This window comes from Neltuma alba, unplaced genomic scaffold (assembly GCF_004799145.2).
Source record: "Neltuma alba isolate B1F8T4 unplaced genomic scaffold, ASM479914v2 tig00012615_pilon, whole genome shotgun sequence".
NCBI classification, from domain to species: domain Eukaryota; kingdom Viridiplantae; phylum Streptophyta; class Magnoliopsida; order Fabales; family Fabaceae; genus Neltuma; species Neltuma alba.
The window spans coordinates 388,353-409,112 of NW_021637057.1; the positions used below are offsets into that span (position 1 = coordinate 388,353).

Genomic DNA, 20,760 nt, shown 5'->3' on the forward strand with positions numbered 1-20,760 from the left:
AGTTGGGTCAGCAATTCAACTTTCTAAAAAATTGCTAGTTGGGTTGACAAGACAAGCACCCGATTTATAAAGTAATTATGTAAAATTATGATTAATTTAAGTATATACTTTTATCAAAACAAACTAAATTTGATCTACAAAATTTTATAATTTAAAAATATTTTAAATATTTAAACACCGTAAAAAAAAAAAAAAAGGTAGATTGGCAGGCCAACCAATTAAAGTCATTCTATAATCCGTTTGATGACAGGGTCCAGTTTGAGGCAGGTATTTTTCAGTCTGGCCCACCAAAGATCATATCTACGGCTGTCCAGCTTGCAACTGGCGTTAACCAGTATTACGAAGTATTCCTCCAGTTTAAACTACAAAATAAATCTCGGATCGGACTAAATGCTAACAACTCTACTGAGGCTCACGAGAACTTTCTGATCTGGGAGCTGACGTCAAATGGAGAGTGGTGGGTATTTCTGTCTCTGCGTCCGCATCACCGTGTGCGTCGCGCTCAAAACTGTGTCGTTTTCAGTACTGAGCTGGTTTTTTTTGGTTTTTTAAATTCCTCCGCTTCTTTCTTCTTTTTTCCCATTTATGAGTTGGTGTCTTGGTGGAATCAAACTCATTAAACCCAAATTATTCAAATTTAAATTGAAAGGTTCAGGTTTAATTTTTTTAATTTTATTTTTAAAGAAATTATTTTAACTGATATAAAAATCTAAAATAAAAATACTTCCTTAACTGATATTATTAGAAAAATAATCTTTTATTTGAAAATAATCAATTAAAGATTTTGAATTGGGATAGTTTAGATTACATCTTGTCTAGGTTAGACCTAGAGGGTTGATATCCAATAAAATTGGATACTACTACTTCCAGTTCTAATTATAAGAGTTAGTTGACTAATTTGAGGAGATTAATAATAAATAAGTGTTGTCTTTCCTAAAATATTCTTGCTAATCAAGTGTATTGGTTAGAACTATTATTATTAGAAAAACTACATTGGGAAAATATATATAAATATGATAGACAAAATATATTAAAATTTTAATATTTAAGACTAAAATAAAAATCAAATGAGATTTTATATTAAAAACTTGAGATAGTACTACCTCCGGTCCTAATTATAAGACCCAGTTGACTTATTTGAGGAGATTAAGGAAGTAAGTTAAATTAGTTATTTGTAATAAATAAGTGTTGTCATTCCTAAAACATCCTTGCTAATTAAGTGTATTGGCTAAAACTATCATTATTAGAAGGACTATCTTGGAAAAAATGTATAAATATGAGAGACAAAATGGATTGGAATCTTATAATTAAAACCAAATAAAAAGTCAAACGGAGTCTTATATTAAGGACCGGAGGTAGTATTAAAGATAGGAGTTAGGATCATAGAAGGTAACTTGTAGATATTTACAACGGCGGGCAGCATTAAAGTGTGTCCCGTGAGAATCGAGGTTCTGAATTTTCTCCTCGTTGTGGGGCATCAGCTTTTATGATAGTTGGAAGTTAAATTTAGTTTATAAGATCTTTATCATTTTAATTAGCTTTTCAATTTATCTCATTTAGTTAAGTATATATACTCTTCCGATTCTAAATACTACTTCTGTTTCTTAATATAAGATTCTTTTGACTTTTATTTTGGTTCTAAATATAATATCTAAATTTATTTTATCTCTTATATTTACTCAATTTTTTCTAAGATAGTCCTTGTAATAATTATAATTCTAGTCAATACACTTGATTAGTAAGGATATTTGAGGAAATATAACACCTATTTAGGACAAATAACTAACTCAACTTACTTCTTTAATCTCTTCAAATTAGTCAATTAACTCTTATAATTTAGATCGGAGGTAATATATAATTTTTATATATACCAGTATAATAAGAACTTTATATTTAGGACCATAAGCGTATTATACCAAGGATAGGAGCCAGGATCAAGGAAGGCAACTTGCAGATATTTATAACGGCAGCCAGCATTAAAGCATGTCACGTGAGCATTGAGATTCTGAGTTTTCTCCTCATGGTGGGGCATCAGCTTTTATGAAACTCAGAGAATCACCAGCCAACCGCCGATTCATTTCACCGTCAACTTTTTTTTTTTTAATTTTTTGACCTGAATACCACCAACCATTAATAAACCTCGAATATTTTTGAAAAATTTCTAATAAAATAATATTTCAAAATGGAAATTTCAAAATGGTTATTTCAATAAGCAAAATCTGTTTATATACACTATAAGTACTTATAACCATATTTTATATAAGTTAAGATAAAATTTCTCTCATATACTTATTTCGTATTTTTTAAATTATAATTGAAAAGTCGTTTATAAACAATTTCAAATGGACGGTCATTTGTCTCAAAATGGAATTTTAACAAAGACGCTTGGTGGCTCAATGTTCACTTACAGCTTGTTTAAAGTTACAATATATAAGCATTTATAAGTATGTTCACATAAGTTAAAATAAGACTTCTATCATATATTTACCTTATGTTTCATAAATTAGGATTAACAAGATGATTATAAATCATTTCACACAACGTATTAGTCTTTTGGGATTTAAGGAGCGGTGGGATCGAATCCCACTTTAACCACCTTAGCCTAAAAAATCCTAACCCTAGTGTTGGGGAACCTTTTAGAATTTCAAATTTCAAATGTTATGAAATTTTGCCAATCTTTTTTCTTTATTTGGCTTTTTTAAGGTAAACACGCATACACAACTTTAGAAATTTCAAAAAGTTGTTAACCTAAGCTTGTGCGTTCATATTAACTTCCTTGTTGGACGGATAACATGCTCCTATTTTAAAGCATGCATTTCTTATAAATATGATTGAAGTCGCGGCCTTTCAACAATGGGAAAGTTTTTATACCATCAGGTTATAAATCTCTTTATTAAAACAGATTTATTATTACCATCAAGCACTTAGATCAATCGAAAAACAGATTTATTATTGATGCATGCTACTTCCGTCTTTATTTATGGGTCTTTAAATTTCTATGTTGTCTCTGTTATGTCTGGTGAGTACTATCTCAATTTATATCCATAATATTCGTTTATTTTATATTTAAATTGATACGTTAAATTAAAAAGAAAAGTCATTTAAATAATACTACCTCCGGTCCTAAATATAAGACCCTTTTTTATTTTTATTTTGGTCCTAATTATAAGACCCCAATCCACTTTGTCTCTCATATTTATGTATTTTTTTTCAAGATAGTCCCTCTAATAATTGTAGTCCTGGCCAATATAGTTGATTAGCAAGGATATTTTAGAAAAGACATTATCTATTTATTACAAATAACTAACTTAACTTATTCCCTTAATCTCCTTAAATTAGTTAACTGGTCTTATAATTAGGACCGGAAATAGTATTTGATTGGTTGTAAATTATATAAACAGTGGCTTGAATTGAATCGCAATCTTAAAGGAATGAGATTCCTGTTAAAGATGAAACTACTCCAATTTGCAGTGTGATCGTCACGTTTGGATGCGGTGTGTAAGTGAATAGCAAAAAGGAGGCGACATTCCGTGTATTGCTGCACATGCCTGGGAAATAGCGGGCCAGAAAGAAAGAGCCGGGAAAATGAGCGCGGAATCGAATAGGATGCTGCCAATTGCCTTGATAATGACATGCAGGAATCATCACCGAAAATAAGTCCAAATCAAAGCCGCATTCAGAGGAAAATTGGCAGCAACAATTAAATGCAGGATCACCGGACAGAGTGACATTCGGGGCATGTAGAAACTCTTAGAAACCATTAAAAAAAAGTTTTTTTTTTTTGTAAATTGAAATAAAATTCTTCTCCTACACTTATTCAATTATCTTGAATGCTGTAAAATTATTTTTAAAAAACTAATCCAAATACTTCTCGTTAAGCGTTTGAATATCTCTTCCACCATTCAAATTTGCCTTAATTCAATTTATCATTAACAAAAAAACAAAATCAGCAAAAGAAAAAAAATCCAGTTAATAAGAAATCAGTCTACACCTTGTAAGCACATGAGTTCAAATAATATTGCCGTCAATATGATGATTTTATTAATGGGTTTTTCATTTAGTTTACTCTGACCTTAAATATAAGATATTAATCACTTTTGCCTCATAAATTTGTAATTTTTTTTTTCAAATTATCCATATCAATTATAGAGGGATAATTCCAATGCACGTACATGACTAGAGATAGTATTTTAGAAAAATTAACACATATTTTTAACAAATAAGTCAGTATATTAGTTACTTAACTCCTATAGAAAAAGCCAAATAAAATATATTGTAAATATCTTTGTAAATACCATATGAATTATAAAACATATCTTAATCCTAGCTACTGAATCTTCAGAACTCAACCTATCTCAACTTTTTTTAAAAATAAGAGAGAAAAAAAGGGAAGTGCATCTATAAACGGTGCATTGAGATTATAAAATAAAGGTACAATTAAAAAAAAAGTACTAATATTGTGAATGTACATGAGTGTGTCAAAAGTGAAGTCTCTTATTACTTAAGAAAGAGGAAGTTTAAGTTTATATAAACTATCTCACACTCTTAAAGACAATGTCTTCGGCACGACTCGAACCAATTCACTATCCGGTTGTTGCAGCCATATTCCTACAACTAATAAACATTGCATTGAACTTTTAAAACAGAGAAAATAAACTAAAATATTGCATCTCTACCCAAGCTTGGGCAAGTTACTCGCAACTTCAATTTGAGAAGATGACATGTTTCTTAAGAAGCGTTGCGGATTGAACTATGGTTTAAAAAAAAAAATTTGGCCTTTCAACATATGGCATTACTTGAGCATCTATGGCAATCTACTTCGGGCTTGTTTGCACATACTTATTTTAAGTGTTTGTAAGTACTTTCATCTAAACTCATGCATATTCATATATTTACCTCATATTTTATAAATTATTATTAAAAAACTGCTTTTAAAAACACTTACATTTAGGTCACTTTTTAGTAAGATGAAGTTGTTTTCCGGGACAATGGAAAGGAAGAGAGATGTTTTTATTTATTTTTTAATAAAAAGGTGATTTTTAAGCTAAAAATATTGTTAGGTATGAACAAATCATGCTTTTTTTCAACATTGAAAGTTTGGTAGGATATGAAGCAATTAAGAAATAAAAGTAGCCACATGAAGGCAGTTCATACTTTATACGTGGCAACTGGCAAGGATAAGGTGATGTCTTTGTAGAGATTAAGGGCATTAGACTTCAGGAAATTACGTATATATTAGGTTTTTTTCTTCACATTCTTTAATCTTTATCTAATAAAAAGAACTCACACGCCTATGGCATCCATAGAAGGTTAAAGTCGCAACGTGGTACTTTGAGAAAAGTTTAAAGGAGGTGCTTCCTATTTTTTCTTTAAAAAAAAAAATCAAGTATGGCAAGCACATTTTTCCATTAAAAAAATCTATGATATCTAACTCCTTGTTCCATCTGCTTTCCTCCATTGAGGAGGAAACACAAAACAACAAGGCATAGTGTTCATATTATGTCGGTCACTTGAAACTATAGTATATAAAATTGGATTAGATTGGCTGATTTAACCAAAAATTTAGACAATTGATATCTATTTTGATTTGGAATCAACAAAAAATAAGAAATTGCCTCCAATCCTTAATAATTGAGAGTCAAATTTGATTACTATGATCTATTTTGTCTCATATATTTAGAATTTATTATTCAAAGTACCCATATTGATTACATATGTTAAAAGAACTTTCATTTAAGAATAATTATAGTTAAAAAGTATACTTTTAAAAAATTATCTCATATTTATTATAAATAATTAACTTAACAAAGTAATTCTTGCATTAAAATGGGAGGCAGTTTAGTTAAATTCAACTAAATCGATAAAAACTAATTAATCGGTTTGAACCAGTCAATTATTTATTTTTATAAATCCGAGCTGGCCAATTTGCGGAAACATTGACTTCTATGATATTTTGAACATTCGTGTTCATAAGTAATGGACCCACTCTTGTATCATAGCAACATTTAGGGTCTGTTTGGGTCAGCAAAAAGAACTTAAATTTTAAAATAAGCAGCTTAAATTAGGTGGACCTGTTTGGCAGAGTTTAGAACTGATTGAGCTTATATATTTTTAAGCTTTCTGGATGCTCAATTGGAATAAGCTCCAAGAAAGAGCTTATCAATTAAATCAGAAAAGCTTCTCGGGTTAGCCGTTCTGCAATGTCAGAAAGGATTCTTTTTTTCCTCTCTTATCTGCATTTTCCTTCTAACTCGATCCCTTCTTTTTCACCCCTCAGTCTTCTTTTTCATCTCTTAGTCTTCTTAAAATATTTTTTATGATTTCTTTAAAATTTTAAAATTTAATTCACTCATTAAATTTGATTTCTTCATATTAAATTATTTTAATTTTATTATATTATGTGAAACCAATTTTTTATCATGTTTCATTATTTATTAAAATCCATACCCATTTTGGTAATTTTTCAGCCAAACTTATTTTTACTCAACTATAATCCAAACAAGATTTTACTAATCTCACTTTTGCAAACTAACTTTTTTGAAATCCAATCCAAACACAATTCAGCTTATCCAATTTAACTTTTACCAACTTTACTTTTCTATAAGCTACTTTTCCTATAAGCTGCTTTTCCAATCGCTGATCCAAACAGGCACTTAATTAGCGTCGACACAAGGATTGACACGTGGCATGCCTCTTAAGTGACCTAGTCAAAACACACATGCCCACACAACTGGCAGGTGAAAGTGAGAAGAAAATTTGCAATATATGCTGTGGAGCTTGTGCACTGTTTCTTACTGGAAAATCTCGAACATGATTCACATCTGGTTTGCAAAAAGGTTTGAAGGTAGCCTCAGCTCGTAGATTGAGTAAATACGATACACATTAAAAAGCCAATGTAAACCCAAGTGTTTATGATAAAACGAGATTGATCTTAAGGGAAATTGGTTAATACTTGCCAGCCCGCAGACTACAGGCCAAGTTGGCCTGTGGCGGCCTAAGCTTGTAAAATAACCTATCTTTATTGGGTTGGTAGGTTATTCATCTTTTTATTAAAAATGAATATTTTTAAATATTTTTTATTATACAATATACAAAAAAAAATATAATAAAATTTTTGTTTTTCATTCAAATATTTCAAATATAATTCTAATAAGTAATAAAACTGAAAAAAGAATAAAAGGGTGGGTTAGCCCTCCTATGGACTAACTAGTAGCGAGTTATTGACTTGGTGGTATAGGTTAAAAAGACTCTTTTATTATTGTATTGGCTTTTAGTCAGTTCTAACTCTCAGTTTAAACACATATTATTAGCTTTAAAATTATAAAATAAGAAATGGCAAGAATTTACTATATAAGATCGAGTGTATACAAGGTATATTGCTTTTAGAAATGATGATAGAATTGTTATAAAAAAAAAAAAAAAAGAAATGATGATAGAATATTTTCATATAAAGTGCCCAGATCACAAACACCCAAGTTTGATATTTAAGAAGATTGAAGTGAGTAAGTGACTATTGACAAAAACAAAGATTTGGCACACCGTTGATGAGCAGCTGAAATTGTTGGCAACCCAAAATCAAAATGCATAACAGAGTAGGGCAATTATTGACAAAAGCAGGAAATTGCTACTAGCTCCCGTCCTAATTATAAGAGCTAGTTGACTAATTTGAGGAGATTAAAGAAATAATTTAAGTTGGTTATTTGTCATAAATAGGTGTTGTTTTTCTTAAAATATCCCTGTTAATCAAGTGTATTGGCTAGAACTATCATTGTTAAAAAGACTATCTTGGAAAAAAATACATAAATATTAGAGACAAAGTGAATTTGGATCTTATATTTAGATCAAAATAAAAGTCAAATAGGGTCTTATATTAAAGACTGGAGGTAGTAATAATTTTTTTGGAAATCAAATCCTTGTTCACAAACACACCTACTTGTCGTCAACAATCCCTCAATAACAAAATGTGTGGTTATAAAACATGTAATTCTCAGCAGAATGGATTTGAAAACCAAATGCAATTGAGCGATAAAAACCCTTTTTTCCCTGAAAAAAGTTATTTTTGTTATGAATATTGCATGAGTGGATGTCCATAACCCCTAACCCTTAGAATTCTCATAGGATTCCTTACCTTCAAGTGTCATAAACTACATAACCTCTCTAATGAATGACTTGGGTAGAGTTTCTCATTGTTAATGCCATTATGATGTTCTTTATTTCTTTGTAACCTTAGTATAGGATTTCAATGCTTGGAGGCCTATAAATAGAGGGCATGCATGAGACATTTGTACCTTGAAACAAAGTGAATGAGAAAAGGCCATTGTCTTCTCTATCTCTTGCTATTCTTCATTCTTCTTATTTCTAGTAGTTTTACAACACATTATCAGCACGACTTTGCTCTGAAAATTTGAGGTATAAACCCTTCGTAAGATGATGCACTCTTCTCATCGTCTAATTATCTCCTTACTCAATCATCATAATATATATCTATGTATTGACTACATATTAACTTTATATTATCTCCTTTTTTTAATTATCATGCTTTATATTATATAATGTTACTCTATTGTTCTTTTCTTTACATTTTAATTTTTTCATTATGTTATATATTTTTATTTTTTTATTTTATGTTAACATTATGTTATTTTATTTTTCTCCTTTTTGTGCTTTATATTATGTTAACATTCTGTTTTTATTTTAAGTCATTTTATTTTGTTGTCATATTGTAAAATATTATGTTTGTTTTAAATAATTGATGTAATTTATGTATCATCTCCATTTGGTATCTATGGTGTTTTACATTATTTTATCTGTGTTGTACTAACTCTCATATACATATATATAATTCACACTGTTTATATTTTTGTTTCTATCATTATATCATTATTTCACTGTAGCATTATCTTTGTTTTTAATTTAAATTGTTATTATATATTAGTAAGTCTATTGTAATATTTATATATTTATTTATATTACTGCTTTCCCCCCTTCCCCCTATATATATTTATATACATTGTCTCTATATTATTATTGTAACTAATTATTTGTGTTGTTTATCTTTTTTTTCCTTCTCATATATGTTTATTTGTCATTATTTATTTATTCATTTATTTTGTTTATAATTTTAAAGGAATAATTTATTTATCAATGACTTTTGAATCCTAATATTTTATTTATTATGTTTCAGTGTGTATCAATTTTATTATAATTATAATTTTTGTTATTATCATGTTAGTTTGATCCATGGCTAATCTTACCAAACTCGAGTTTACGGCTCTTGATATCACTAGAAAAAATTATTTGTCTTGGGTCTTAGATGCTCAAATCCACTTAGATGCCAAAGGTCTAGGAAGTACTATTTTACTTGGAAATGAAGCAACTAGCCAAGACAAGGCTAAGGCCATGATTTTCCTACGCCACCATTTACATGAAGGGTTGAAAGCTGAATATCTGACAGTGAAAAACCCGTTAGAATTGTGGAATAATTTAAAAGAAAGGTACAATAATCAAAAAACGGTAATTTTGCCTAAAGCTCGTTATGAATGGATGCATTTGAGGTTCCAAGATTTTAAATATGTGACTGAATATAATTCAGCAATTTTCAAAATAAGTTCTCAATTGAAATTATGTGGTGAGAAAATAACAGATGAGGACTTATTAGAAAAAACATTTTCAACTTTTCATGCTTCAAATGTGCTCCTGCAGCAACAATATCGTGAAAAGGGTTTTAAGAAATATTCTGAATTGATTTCATGTCTTCTTGTGGCTGAACAAAATAACGAGCTATTAATGAAAAATCATGAGATCCGTCCCATTGGATCAGCTCCATTCCCTGAAGCGAATGTGACTGTACGTAATAATCATCATATACGTGGACGTGGTCGTGGTAGGGGATGCACAAATTACCGTTATTATGATGGGGGAAGTAACAATTATAACCCAAATACCCACCAAAAGAAGAAACTTGGTGATGGACAGAAAAAAGATAAGAATGGCCCTTCAAGAGTTGTTGAAAATCAATGTTACTGGTGTGGCATGAAAGGACATTGGTCACGTACCTGTCGTATGCCTAAGCATCTAGCAAAACTTTATCAGGCCTCTATAAAAAGAAGTTCAAATAATGTGGAAGCAAATTTGACTTTTCAAACTGATGATGTGGAGGCAAATTTTGCATACAAAAATGATGATATCAATGAGCTAGATGATGCTAATGGCCTTGATGCTATGGAACATTTGGATGTGGCTGATTTCTTTGAGAATCATGATTAGAAGAATTTGGATAATTTCAGTTTGCTTTATTTATGCTTTTTAATTTAGTTTATGTTTATTATTTCTCTTCTTTTAAGAGTATTATTAATCATGATATACTTCGAATTTATGTTAATGAATGTTTTTTGTGTGTGAAGAATATGGATGTTTCTCTTCCTTTTACTGGGCACAAGAATGAAGATATATGCTTGATAGATAGTGCTACAACACACACTATACTCAAAGATAGAAAATATTTTCTCATCTTACAATAAATAGTGCAAGCATCAATACTATAGTGGGTAATACAAAACTAATTGAAGGCTCCGGAAGAGCAATTATAATATTACCCAGAGGAACAAAATTTGTTATTAGTGATGCTTTATATTCCTCTAAGTCTCAAAGAAATTTATTAAGTTTTAAAGATATCCGCATAAATGGATATCATGTTGAGACTATAAATGAGAAGAACATTGAATATTTGCATGTTACAATGGTAAGAAATGGAGAAAAATATGTCATGGAAAAATTATCGACATTATCTTCTGGTTTGTACTATACAAATATTAGTACAATTGAAACAAATGCTACAGTAAACTAGAAGTTTACTGATAAAGATACATTTATTGTTTGGCATGACCGGTTAGGCCATCCCGAATCAGCTATGATGCGAAGAATTATTGAAAATTCACATGGACACCCATTGAAGAGCCAGAAGATTCTTCAATTTAAAGAATTTTCATGTGCTGCTTGTTCTCAAGGCAAATTAATTATAAGGCCTTCATTGACAAAAATAAGAGTTGAATCTCCTACATTTCTAGAGTGTATCCAAGGAGATATATGTGGACCTATCCATCTACCATGTAGACCATTCAAATATTTTATGGTTTTAACAGATGCATTTACAAGATGTCCCATGTTTGTTTGTTATCAACACGTAATTTAACATTTGCTAGATTACTTGCTCAAATAATTTGATTAAGAGCACAGTTTCCAAACCATGTAATTAAGACAATTCGTCTTGATAACGCTAGTGAGTTTTCATCTCAAGTTTTTAATGATTATTGCATGGCAACTGGAATAACAGTAGAAAAATCGGTTGCTTATGTCCACATTCAAAATGGCCTAACAGAGTCATTCATTAAACGCCTCCAATTGATTGCTAGACCAATGCTCTTGAGAACAAAACTTCCTATTTCAGCTTGGGGGCATGCAATTCTGCATGCAGTAGCAATTATACGCATAAGGCCAACAAGTTATCATGAATTCTCCCCGTTACAATTAACTTTTGGTCGAGAGCCAAATATTTCCTATCTTAGAATTTTTGGATGTGTGGTATTTGTCCCTATTGCTCCACCACAGCACACAAAGATGGGACCTCAAAGAAGGTTAGGGATATATGTTGGCTATGAATCTCCTTCTATAATTAAGTATTTAGAACTATTAACAGGAGATTTGTTTACAGCACGTTTTGACGATTGTCATTTTGATGAGATAATTTTTCCAATATTAGGGGGAAATAATAAGCAGCTGGATAAAGAAATTATATGGAAAGCATTATCATTATCTCATCTAGATCCTCGTACACAACAATGTGACCTTGAAGTTCAAAGAATAATCCATTTGCAAAACATTGTAAATCAATTACCAAATGCATTTACTGATCCTAAGAGAATTACTAAATCTCACATTCCAGTTGAAAATGCTCCAATTAGAATTGATGTCGCAGCAGGACAACTAGAAAGTGCAAGTGAAACCAAACCACGCCTGAAGCGGGGTAGACCAATCAGTTCCAAAGATAAAACTCCTAGAAAGAAAAAAGGAGCAAATAATCATGATGGTCATGATAGTCAAATTGAGGAGGAAAGTCCTATAGGAGAGGACCGAAACATAACTAATCAAAAGACCTCAGAGGAGACTCAGGTGCCTAAAAATAATGAAGAGATCTCAATAAGTTATGTTACTACAGGAAAAAGATGGAACTGAGAGAACACAGTTGTTGACAATATTTTTTCATATAATGTTGCTGTTGAAATAATTAATCAACATGAGGATCTTGAACCTACATCAGTTGAAGAATGTAGACATAGAGATGATTGGTCAAAATGGAAAGATGCAATTCAAGTAGAGTTAAATTTACTTTCAAAGCGTGAAGTTTTTGGACCTGTAGTCCATATACCAAATGGTGTGAAACCATTTGGATACAGATGGGTCTTCGTGCGCAAACGAAATGAGAAAAATGAGATTGTTAGATATAAAGCACGGCATGTAGCACAAGGGTTTTTACAAAGACCTGGTATTGATTATGAAGAGACATATTCTCTTGTGGTGGATGCAATCACTTTAAGATATATAATTAGTTTGGCAGTCCATAGAAAACTTGAAATGCATTTAATGGATGTTGTTACGGCATGTTTATATGGTTCTTTAGATATTGAGATTTATATAAAAATCCCTGAAGGATTTAAATTGCCGGAGGCATGTAAGAATTCTCGAGAAAATTATGCAATTCGTTTGCATAAATCCTTATATGGATTAAAACAATCTGGAAGAGTGTGGTATAACCGACTTAGTGAATATTTGTTGAAAGAAGGTTATAAAAATGATCCAATTTGCCCATTTGTTTTTATAAAAAGAAATGGATTAGAGTTTGTTATAATTGCTGTCTATGTGGATGACTTAAATATAATTGGAACTCCCGAAGAGCTTCAAAAAGCAGTTGATTGTTTAAAGAAAGAATTTGAAATGAAAGACCTTAGAAGAACAAAGTTTTTGCCTTGGCTTGCAAATTGAGCACTTGGCAAATGAAATTTTCCTCCATCAATCAACTTATACTGAAAAAGTATTAAAGCGATTTTATATGGATAAGGCACATCTATTATCTACTCCTATGGTTGTAAGATCACTGGATGAGGATAAAGATCCTTTTCGTCCTCAAGAAGATGAGGAAGAACTTCTTGATCCTGAAGTACCATATCTTAGTGCCATAGGTGCGTTAATGTATCTTGCTAATTCAACATGACCTGATATTGCATTTGTTGTTAGTTTATTGGCAAGATTTAGTTCTTTCCCAACAAGAACGCATTGGAATGGAATTAAGCATATATTTCGATATCTTCGAGGGACAATTGATATGGGATTATTTTACTCTAATGAATCAGAATCACAATTAATTGGCTATGCAGATGCAAGATTTCTATCAGATCCACATAAAGGCAAGTCTCAAACAGGATATTTATTTATTTGTGGAGGTACAGCTATCTCATGGCGTTCAACAAAACAAACTTTATCAGCTACCTCATCAAATCATGCGAAAATAATTGCAATTCATGAGGCAAGTCGAGAATGTGTTTGGATGAGGTCAGTGACTCAACATATTCAAAAAATGTGTGGTTTTTCCCTTGAACAGAAGATTCCAACAGTATTATACGAAGACAATATAGCATGCATAACTCAATTAAATGGAGGATATATCAAAGGAGACAGAACAAAACATATTTCTCTAAAGTTTTTTTTCACTCATGATCTTTTGAAAAGTGGTGATATAGATGTTCAGCAAATTCGCTCATGTGACAACCTTGCTGATTTGTTTACCAAGACACTACCGACTAGAACATTTGAGAAGTTAGTGTATGGTATTGGAATGCGCAGACTTAAAGACTTAAAATGATGTTATCATTAGGGGAAGTAAATATTATGTACTCATTTTTCCTTCACTAGGTTTTTGTCCCAATGGGTTTTTCCTAGTAAAGTTTTAATGAGGCACAATGCTTATTATGGACATCCGAGGGGGAGTGTTATGAATATTGCACGAGTGGATGTCCATAACCCCTAACCCTTAGAATTCTCATAGGATTCCTTACCTTCAAGTTTCATAAACTACATAACCTCCCTAATGAATGACTTGGGAGGAGTTTCTCATTGTTAATGCCATTATGATGTTCTTTATTCCTTTGTAACATTAGTATAGGACTTCAATGCTTGGACGCCTATAAATAGAGGGCATGCATGAGACATTTGTACCTTAAACCAAAGTGAATGAGAAAAGGCCATTGTCTTCTCTATCTCTTGCTATTCTTCATTCTTCTTATTTCTTGTAGTTTTACAATAATTTTTTTTTAAAAAAAAACTTTTTAAATTTACTCTATCGTAAATCTCTTAAACACTAGATGAAAATTTCTGAACTATAACATCAATTTTTCGTAGCTCTTCAATCTATTGTAGATCAATTTAGTTCTCTTGTTTCAACCTTTCAGTCACTCGTACTTTATACATTTTTCATTTCTACTAAACAGTCTTTTCTAAGTTTTATTATCACACAAGTTTTTATACAATATTTCAATTTAGTTTCTTAATTTTTTTCCAAAAATATATTTTTATCTTAAAATTATTAGTTTTAGATGATGATTTTTTTTATGATAATCACAGTTATTTTGAAAATTAAATTTAATATGTTAACATTTGAGAATGTTTTGTCAATGTTTAAGATCTCAATGTTATTTTTTTTGTTAATGATTCGAAAATTAAAGGAATACAAATATATTTCTTAAAGTTAATAAAATAAACTAAAACTTTGCATAAAATTAAAATCATACTTTTACTTTATTTTAATTAAAAGTTGATACCCTTCCTCATGCTTCATATGAAGTCTATAGAATAATTCATATATTTTTCTTAAAAATATTGTCATAAGATCCCACCTACAAGAATTAAATATAAAAAGGTCTATTAAAATCATCAAATTATTCTAAATTCTTAAGGAACCTCATTACGAGAAATTTTATTTATTTAATTATCAAATTGCCTTTTTTTTAGTTATGCATTGATAACTAAATAAGCAGTCGTTAACAACCTAAGGTGTAATGATTAACAATTATCGCAACAGATATTAACAACATATTTTCTTAGCTCATCATAAAAAATATAATGCATGAGTTGTCAATATCTATCACGATAGTTGTTAATTGCTACACTTTAAATTATTAACGATTGCACTTTCAGTTGTCAATACATACTTTAGAAAAAACACTACAAAAAATATGTATTTTCTAGAGGTTAAATTACGACTTTTCTAGCGGTTTTAACCGCTATAAACAGCCTTTGTGGCGGTTAGAAAAACTGCTAGAAAATCAAGTGTAAGAAACAGTTTTCTAGCAATTAAAGGAACTGCTACACAGTATGGTCAAAACGCTAGAAAATTTCTAGCGGTTAATAAAAAAACAAAAATGCAATAAATTTTCTAGCGGTTCAAAACCACTAGGAAATTTTCATAGAATCGCTAGAAAGTTGTGCACTAAGTTTTATTTTTGCCAGGAAACGAAATTTTCAAATTATCACCAAACTTTTCTAACATTATTAACCGCTAGAAATTTGGCACAAAGTGAACTGAATTTAAATTTTACAAAATTTTCCAATTTTTTTAAATTTTTCTAGTGGTTTCAGAACCGCTACAAAATTTATTCCAGGAAAAAAATAAAATTCAAAATTTCATTATTGTAAAATATAATTATTAATCAAAAATTATTAAATAGATTATATCAGAGAATTATGTTAATATGTGTATTTACCAATTTATTACATGTTATATATTTAAATTTTGTGATGATAATAAGTAATTAAATTATAGTTGTGTCAAATGAATTGAATTTAATTGAATTTAATTTAATAAGATAGTTAAATTGAAGATGAGATAATTTGTAGTATTAAACCTTAACTTTTATGTTGAAAAGTGGTTGAATTAGTTGAGAAGGGCATGATAAATATAAAGAAAAAAATTTGAAAGAAAAAATAAATAAATATGTTAGTAAACTATATATAAAGATAAAAAAAGAAATTAAGATTTATAAAATAAATATCATTTTACCATATAAATAAGAGAGAAAAACTACCATGTGAGAGAGCAAGAAGAAAAAAGAGAATTATAAAGAAGAATAGCAGAGGAAGGAAAAGAAATAGAGTAAATGAATAATGAGGCGAGATGGTATTTATAGAGATTAGTGAGAATTTTTTAGCTGTTGTCTACTATTTGCAGCAGTTTTATATCTTTTCTAGCGGTTTTGTTAGTTTTTTGCAGTTATGTAACCGCTACAAATTACAATTTTTTTATTTTTAAAAACTGAACCAATTTAAGAGTAACGGTAAGAATTTTCTAGCGGCTAATAACGGCTAAAAATTATCAGGTAGGAGGGAAATCTGAATTTAAAATTTTAAAATTTCTTACGACATTTCTAGCGGTTCCATGAAAACAACTAGAAATTTCTAGCGGTTCTATAAAAACTGTTAGAAATTTGTAGCGCTGCCTCCCATTGCCACCTGGATGCAACCACGTGTCTAGACTCTTCGGGAAAAAAAAATTATTTCTAACGGTTTTCAGGGCAACCGCTAGAAACTTTAATGAAATTTCTAGCGGTTTTTGAACCGCTAGAAAATACAACATTTTCTAGCAATTCCAGCAACAAAACAGCTAGAAATTAAACGCTAGAAATATAGTGCCAACTTCACGCCAAATAACACCACAGTTGTGGCAGTCATTTTCTAGTGGTTGAGTCAAAACCGCTAGAAATATGTGAGATCTACACCATTTCTAATCAAAACGCTGTAGATTTTTTACAGTTTGTGTTATAACTATTAGAAATGTTTATTTTATAGTGCTTTTTTTTAACGGCTAGAAAGTGACTGCTGGTAATTCACTATTTTTTTGTAGTGAGACAAGGACAATTCGGTAATTAAACAAATAAAATCTCTTGCAATGAGATTTCTTGAGACTTTAAAATAATTTGATAATTTCAAGGGATATTTTGTGTTTAATTCTCTTAGATGGGACCTTATTGCAATTTTTCCTGTATTTTTATTATTTATAAATATGAAAAAAAAACTTATGTCAAGTTCCTTCTAACTATTACCTTTCCAATCAGATTCTGCCATGTATTCTATTTTTTTTTCTGTATCATCCTTTGGGTTAAATACTGAAGAAAAAAATAATACCGGTGGCAAAGTATAATGTATGTTGATTCTAAAAAATTTGACCTAAGCTTTTGCCCCATCAACTTTTTATTCTTCATGCTGAGTCTGAAGAAAGACATTTGAATAATGGTCTAAATAATTTGAATAAGTAAATAATTTTTTGTATATATATATTTTTTGTTATTTTGTGAATAGTCTAAATAATTTGTTATATGTGTTTATACATATTTTGACAAAAAATATATGTATATATATGTTTTCTATTTTTCAGACTGTTGATTTTTTTGGCCAGCATGTAGATTTTATTGTAATTGCTTTTTTTTTTTGCTACTCATAAGTATTCTTTTAGAGGCAATCATATTCGAGATACTGTTTGATGTTAATTGTAGGTACCTCTCTCAGTAATAATTGTTTTAAATACTGAAGAAAAAAATAATACTAGTGGCAAAGTATAATGGATGTTGATTCTAAAAAATTTGACCTAAGCTTTTGCCCCATCAACTTATTATTCTTCATGCTGAGTCTGAAGAAAGAAATTTGAATAATGGTCTAAATAATTTGAATAAGTAAATAATTTTCTGTATATATATTTTTTGTTATTTTGTGAATAGTCTAAATAATTTATTATATGTGTTTATACATATTTTGACAAAAAATATATGTATATATATGTTTTCTATTTTTCAGACTGTTGATTTTTTTGGCCAGATGTAGATTTTATTGTAATTGCTTTTTTTTTGCTACTCATAAGTATTCTTTTAGAGATAATCATATTCGAGATACTGTTTGATGTTAAACGTAGGTACCTCTCTCAGTAATAATTGTTTTAATTTTGTTATCAAATTATATATCTACATTTTTTGAAGCCTAACTAATTGTACATTGGGCTTGCCCTGCAAAGTCATTGACCCAAGGCACGGATACTCTAACTGGGCCGGTGGGCCTTTCATCCGACGGCCAGGAAATATCTTCAGACTAGCACGAATCCGGACCGTTCCACAATAGCCTCCGCTTACCCGTCCTTACAAAACCCTAATTCTTCAAAAGCCAGGCGAAGCCGTAGATTTTGCTTGGATTCAGTGGAGCTTCCGCAGCCATCGTCTAAGTAAGTAGGCATTGGATACCTGTGTTCCCTTTCAACTTGATGCTTTTTCCTGTAGATTAATCTTTGTCGACGAGTGTTCTTTTCTGAAAGATGTATAAGTTCCCTAGTGTTATTGCGTTTTTCTCAATCCGCGATTATGTGTAGTATATGTGGGTTTACGTCAATTCGATCGCGTTCATTGGTTAGTCTTTCATGTGATTTATTGGTCCCTTGTGGTGGGAATGGAGAATTTTTCACATTTAGAGGAGAAAATGGTAGCGAATGAGTTAGTCTTAGAGATGATGAGTAAATCTGCAGAGGCAGCCCTTATTTACAATGCGTCTTTTAGCTATCTTTATGGGTTCTATCTGGTGTTCCTGTTCAATTGCTGCAAGCTTGGAAAATTCCGGATTTTTACTCTAGTTTAGGAGAGTGGTGTATGACCCCATTTGTTGCTCTCTTGTATATACTTTTTTTTTTTTTTCATGTTTTGTACCTGGAACAAGCTAACGATGGATTGAATAACTTGATTCCTTATTCCCTGATTGAGATTTTTATTTTGAATATTACTGTTTCAGATTATTGAAACTAGCTTTTTCGGATGTCATCTTGCATGAGATTGACAGGGTCTAATACTTATTTTGATTTCTTGGAATCAAGAGTTTCGCTACATTTGTTCATAAACTTACCTTGTGTTTTGTTGATTCCCTATAGAAATGGGTGAGGAGGTTAAGGCAATTGTTCCCGAGTCTGTGTTGAAGAAGAGGAAGAGAGAAGAGGAATGGGCATTGGCCAAGGCACAGGAGACCGAAGCTGCAAAAAAGAAGAGAGCTGAGAGCCGAAAGCTGATCTACAACAGAGCTAAGCAGTATGCCAAGGAGTATCAGGAGCAGGTAAATATCCCTTGTCCTGTCATATCTTTTGATGATAATCCAAATTTGTGATAATAACTACGTATCTCCTTACTGTTCTCCGTGTTTTCTCTTTTTAGGAAAAGGAGTTGATTAGATTGAAACGTGAGGCAAAGCTGAAAGGTGGATTTTATGTTGATCCAGAGGCTAAACTCTTGTTTATTGTTCGCATCCGTGGGTGTGTATTTTTTTTTTTTTGTGTGGTTATTTTCACTATCTCTACAACTTCAAACATCACGGAACTAATACATGCGGACTTTAATCTTTAACAGTATTAATGCCATGCACCCAAAGACAAGGAAAATCTTGCAGCTCTTGCGTTTGAGGCAGGTACTACAAATGATAATAGAGCCCTTGGCAGAACTTAAATTCCTCTCTGTTACACCCTTTTGTATCTCGAGCTCCAAATTTTAGCATAGGCTCTATGGAAACTGTTTTTGTTTTTGTTGTACATTCGAGAGAGCATTCACTGAGAATTTGAAGTTCGTATGTGTCACATAAAGGAGAGGTAGTCATTGTTGTGTTCATCTGAAACAGATATTCAATGGCGTGTTTCTTAAAGTCAACAAGGCTACAATGAACATGCTTCACAGGGTCGAACCTTATGTGACCTATGGGTAAGCAGTTTTTCCTGTGTTATTGGGGTGCTTCTGGTGTTTCTTGCTCTATTCATCATGAGAGTACTCTGGTCTTTGTTTAGGTATCCAAACTTGAAGAGTGTAAGAGAACTCATTTACAAGAGGGGCTATGGTAAGATCAACAAACAGAGAATTGCTTTAACTGACAATTCTATCATTGAGCAGGTCTGTATTTGTTTATTTCCATTTTTATTTATAGTTACTATTTTTTACTGCATGCTTCTGACCATCCTTGATCTCACCTTAGGCACTGGGTAAGTATGGAATCATCTCCACTGAAGATCTTATCCATGAGATCATAACAGTTGGACCCCACTTCAAGGAGGCCAACAACTTCCTTTGGCCCTTTAAACTCAGGGCACCTTTGGGTGGACTAAAGAAGAAAAGAAACCACTATGTTGAAGGTGGTGATGCTGGAAACCGGGAGAATTTCATCAATGAGCTCATTAGGAGAATGAACTAAGCTGTGCCAGTGTCTGGTCACTAGTTAGTGGATTCAGTCTCTGTTTCGATTAATGGCTTTAGAACAATTTAAAATTCCAATTTTCTTATCAAAATTTTGGATTTTGATAATATTTTATTTCAACATGAGAATTATGAGTTGCTTGTTACATTCTAGCATGAATGCTTTTATTATGCTTAGTGTATTTCCATCTTTGGAGTTCGTTATTCCTGCTTGTTTCATTTTGATTCTCCTACGAGCATTGCGATCTAGTTTTGGTTCTACCTGGCTTGTTCGGTTCTGTTGTAGCGGTCAAAATTACATATTCAAGTTTTCTTGATTGAGGCTAAAGTCACGTGGAGTAATTGACGAGAAGGTAATATTGGTGTCTAATGTCGGATAACGTTCTGCTAGTTATGATGCCCCATAACAATCTCATCATTTCTCGCCCTCCCAGTAACATACCATTAGGTTTTA

At 31.1% G+C, this 20,760-nt stretch overlaps 2 protein-coding genes across 5 annotated transcripts; both read left to right on the forward strand.

Annotated features, from left to right (window-relative positions):
• The first annotated feature begins 2,215 nt into the window (after positions 1–2,215).
• On the forward strand, positions 2,216–20,481 carry LOC114729204 (60S ribosomal protein L7-2). Of its 4 annotated transcripts, none has more exons than XM_028916186.1 (8): positions 2,216–2,221; positions 10,107–10,108; positions 19,007–19,185; positions 19,284–19,381; positions 19,476–19,533; positions 19,741–19,820; positions 19,904–20,006; positions 20,089–20,481. In XM_028916186.1, exons 3-8 carry the CDS (start codon positions 19,009–19,011, stop codon positions 20,302–20,304), a joined length of 732 nt encoding a protein of 243 aa, XP_028772019.1. In that variant the 5' UTR covers positions 2,216–2,221; positions 10,107–10,108; positions 19,007–19,008; the 3' UTR covers positions 20,305–20,481. The 4 variants fall into 4 exon arrangements, with proteins under 4 accessions (XP_028772019.1, XP_028772017.1, XP_028772018.1 ...); XM_028916184.1 differs by lacking the exon at positions 10,107–10,108 and adding an exon at positions 18,272–18,313; XM_028916185.1 differs by lacking the exons at positions 2,216–2,221; positions 10,107–10,108 and adding an exon at positions 16,372–16,376.
• LOC114729229 (uncharacterized) lies at positions 9,241–10,266 on the forward strand. Its single transcript, XM_028916214.1, has 2 exons — positions 9,241–9,513; positions 9,703–10,266. The coding sequence occupies exons 1-2, from the start codon at positions 9,241–9,243 to the stop codon at positions 10,264–10,266; spliced, it is 837 nt and encodes a 278-aa protein (XP_028772047.1).
• Positions 20,482–20,760: the final 279 nt, after the last annotated feature.

Bases quoted from the DNA above. Each gene is read 5' to 3' on its own strand.
- LOC114729229 (XM_028916214.1), top strand. From the start codon at position 9,241: ATGGCTAATCTTACCAAACTCGAGTTTACGGCTCTTGATATCACTAGA. The intron at 9,514-9,702 runs GTAATTTTGCCT...GTGCTCCTGCAG, and splicing joins GGTACAATAATCAAAAAACG to CAACAATATCGTGAAAAGGG.
- LOC114729204 (XM_028916183.1), top strand. From the start codon at position 18,461: ATGTGGGTTTACGTCAATTCGATCGCGTTCATTG. The intron at 18,495-19,006 runs GTTAGTCTTTCA...GATTCCCTATAG, and splicing joins CAATTCGATCGCGTTCATTG to AAATGGGTGAGGAGGTTAAG. The intron at 19,821-19,903 runs GTAAGCAGTTTT...GTCTTTGTTTAG, and splicing joins GAACCTTATGTGACCTATGG to GTATCCAAACTTGAAGAGTG.